Source organism: Brassica oleracea, chromosome C8, assembly GCF_000695525.1.
Source record: "Brassica oleracea var. oleracea cultivar TO1000 chromosome C8, BOL, whole genome shotgun sequence".
Lineage (NCBI taxonomy): Eukaryota > Viridiplantae > Streptophyta > Magnoliopsida > Brassicales > Brassicaceae > Brassica > Brassica oleracea.
The window spans coordinates 20,293,358-20,296,697 of record NC_027755.1 but is presented as its reverse complement, the minus strand read 5'-3'; the positions used below and the strand labels follow the sequence as shown (position 1 = coordinate 20,296,697).

General features: G+C 48.5%; 1 protein-coding gene across 1 annotated transcript in view; it reads left to right on the top strand.

Moving 5' to 3' along the window:
• Positions 1–2,258: 2,258 nt before the first annotated feature.
• LOC106307565 (fruit protein pKIWI502-like) overlaps positions 2,259–3,340 on the top strand; it is a 2,310-nt gene continuing 1,228 nt past the window's right edge. Inside the window, exon 1 of the mRNA XM_013744552.1 lies at positions 2,259–2,923. Coding sequence (XP_013600006.1) covers positions 2,352–2,923 — 572 coding nt within the window. The 5' untranslated portion in view covers positions 2,259–2,351. The remainder of the gene's footprint in view (positions 2,924–3,340) is intronic.

Sequence of the window (3,340 nt, the reverse complement as noted above, 5' to 3'; positions counted from 1 at the left end):
ATCTGTTCAGATATCTGCAAGGAACAACCGATCTCGGATTGTTCTATACCGATCGGCCAAGTGAGAACATGGCCGGATATGCAGATGCTGGGTACTTATCCGACCCACACAATGCTAGATCTCAGACAGGTTATGTGTTTATACACAGTGGGGCTGCAGTAAGTTGGGGGTCCACAAAACAAACCTTAGTGGCAACATCATCTAATCATGCCGAGATCATAGCCATGTATGAAGCAAGCCGAGAGCTTGTGTGGTTGAGGAACATGACCGGCCATATTCTTAAAAAGAGTGGCCTGGCCGTGGGAAAGGAAAAAGAAGAACCAACGATCATCTATGAGGACAATGCAGCTTGTATAGCTCAGCTCAAAGATGGATATGTTAAGGGAGATAGAACAAAACACATCTTGCCTAAGTTCTTCTTCACCCACGACCTGCAGAAGGCTAAAGAAGTTGAAGTGGTTCAGGTTCGGTCCAGTGACAATTCGGCCGATCTATTCACTAAGTCTCTGCCGACCTCAACGTTCAGGAAGCTGGTTCATCAGATAGGAATGCGCCAGTTGAAGGATCTTCAGTGATGCCTTCATCAGGGGGAGTGTCGTGTGTTGGACTCTTTTTCCTGTCTACGGTTTCCATTTTTTCCCACCTTGGGTTTTTGGTTTTCCTAGAGAGGTTTTAATGAGGCAACGTCGTGCATGATACAAACCCACACGGTTATGGCATCCAAGGGGGAGTGTTATAAATTATTATGTGGATGGCCCATAACCAATGACCATATCTAGGCCCAGCCGTGGCCTTGTCCAAGAGGAGAGAGAGTCAGCGTCCAAGAGGAGAGAGAGTCGGCTATGTCTTGGCCGGCTTTAGATCTTAGGACGTTTTCCATTTATCTGTTTTAGATCTTTTCTTATTTCATGTTGTATTAGGTTTTGGATAATTTCCTTTTTCCTATACTTTGTAATCCTTATATAAGGAACTTCTATTACTCATTAATAATACACAGACAATTCCCCATTCTTTTACAACAGTCATCTATTTTAAGTGTCATATCATCTTTTTTTCAGCGAGAATGATTGTAGTGACGATATGTGTATAAATCATTTCGCAAATATAGTTTAGGGGATTTAAATTCTACGAAAAGAAAAAAAAAACTTTATTATACACAAGTGGCTAGGAAGAAGAAAGAAACTCATTTTAAGTGGAGAGAAAAGCAGATCTGGTTTTGGGTCCGGCGTACGGCCGGCGCGTGAGCGTCCGTGCCGTCGCCGGACCCCATTTTCTGTTGGTTAGAAACGTTCCCCGACTTCTTCTTCACCTCCTCTCTCTGTTCGTTTTGTCGGAGCTCTGACCAGTTTCAATCCGGAGTTGTCAACTCGGGGAGTGAACAGACACATGCGGTGGCGCGGTGGCAGGAGTAACGACGCGACTGGGTGAAGGGTGAGGTGGGGTGATGTCGGTTTGTCAGATTAGGGTTTCCCGGGAGGATGAGGCTTCTACAGATCCATCGCCGCCGGTCTAGTCTCCAGGAGGCGGAGGCTTCGTTAGCTCCGCTTTCGCCGGCTTCAGTTTCCGGGAGGCGGAGGCTTCGTTAGCTCCGCTTTCGTCGGCTTCAATTTCCGGGAGGCAGAGGCTTCGTTAGCTCCGCTTTCGCCGGCTTCAGTTTCCGGGGAGTGAAGGCGTTCTTTGCCTTGCGCCGCCGGCGTTTAGTCCCCTAGGTTTGTTAGGGTGTTTTTTTTTTTATCTTTGGTTTTTGCGGTTTCGGTTTGGTCTAGTTGGAGGAGTTCTCGTCGGAAGACGATTGAAGCTATCCGATGTTGAAGGGTGGTTGTGCCGGCGAAGCTTTCTTCCCAGTTCCGGTGACGAAAGGAGGAGGATGAGATCTCGGGTCACCGATTGACTCTCTCCACTATTGGGAACTCGCGGTTGGAAGCGTTTGCGGCGAAGAGGTTGTGAAGCCAGTGAGTGACGGACGGTTTATCCGGTGGATCGTTGGGTTGATCACCGGTGATGGCTGGAAGTGGGGGGACTCCGTGAACGAACGGAGGCGCCGCTTTTAGTTTTTCTCTAGGGTTTTGTTTGGTGGGTCTTTGGCCTTTTTGTAATGCTGGGCTTGGCCTTCCATTAAAAAAAAAATCCCAGAAAAAAAAAAAAAAAAAAAAACACAAGTGGCTAGGAAGAAGAAGAGGATAGTAAACCATATCTTGAGCGTCCACGTGGCAAACAATAGGACCTCATGAAGATTTTAGGCTTTAAGCATAACACTTCCTCGTGCCACCGAACAAATCGGGCCGCCCTTTCCTACCGCCGGCTAATTTCAACGGTCAAAATAAGCCCAAAAAAAAAACTCTCCACACACCATGTCCACTCTCTCTTTCTCCCCCTCCATCACCACCACCACCACCACCCATGCGCAATTTAGCCACCCCCTCTCCCCCATGTTTATCCTGCGCCGCCTCCCCCTCTCACGCAATCTCCGCCTCTCCTCCCGCCGCAGCAACAACCGCGCCGCCTCCGTCGTCACCGCCGCGGCGGTTCGCCAGGACGCCGCCATCTGGACCCCGGCTCCTCTCTCTCTAATCGAATCCGCCGCCGAGTCGCTTTTCCACGTCTCGATCGACGTCTCTAGCTCCCCGGATCTCGCGGCCTCCTACACGAGGCCCGGGCAGTACCTCCAGCTCCGCGTCCCCGATGTCGAGAAGCCTTCGTTCCTGGCGATCGCTTCTCCTCCTTCGCTGGCGGCTTCTCGTGGCGCTTTTGAGTTTTTGGTGAAGAGTATAGCTGGATCCACGGCGGAGATTTTGTGTGGGTTGAAGAAAGGGGAGACTGTGGAGCTTAGCGCTGTGATGGGTAATGGTTTCGATATGGGTCGGGTTGATCCTCCTGAGGAGTTTCCCACGGTTTTGATTTTCGCTACTGGATCTGGAATCAGGTGAGGGAGCTAAAGTTGAGTCCTTTACTTCGTGTTTGATTGCTTCTCTTCGTAGCTGCTATTCAATGATCTATGTACGGTCTAGTTTAAAGGTATTAGCCAAAGCTAGTATCTTTTTTTCAGTCCCAGTATCTTGTATGGCATTTGGTTTAGTTAAATGATGTCTATGATGCTTAGTTCAACTGCTTTTACAGTGCTGGATGATTGCTACTTTCTCTTCTACTTTGGTGGATTGCCAAAGTCGAGTCATTTTCTTAGCTTAGCTATTCAGTGATCTAAGTATGGTCTAGCCTAAAGATTTCAGTTGCACATTATTAGCCAAAGTTTCTTTAGACTCGGTATCTTGTCTAGATGATGTTTATGATGCTTGTATCATACTGGCTTTGAAGTTGGAAGCTTTGGATCCCCCCCCCCCCC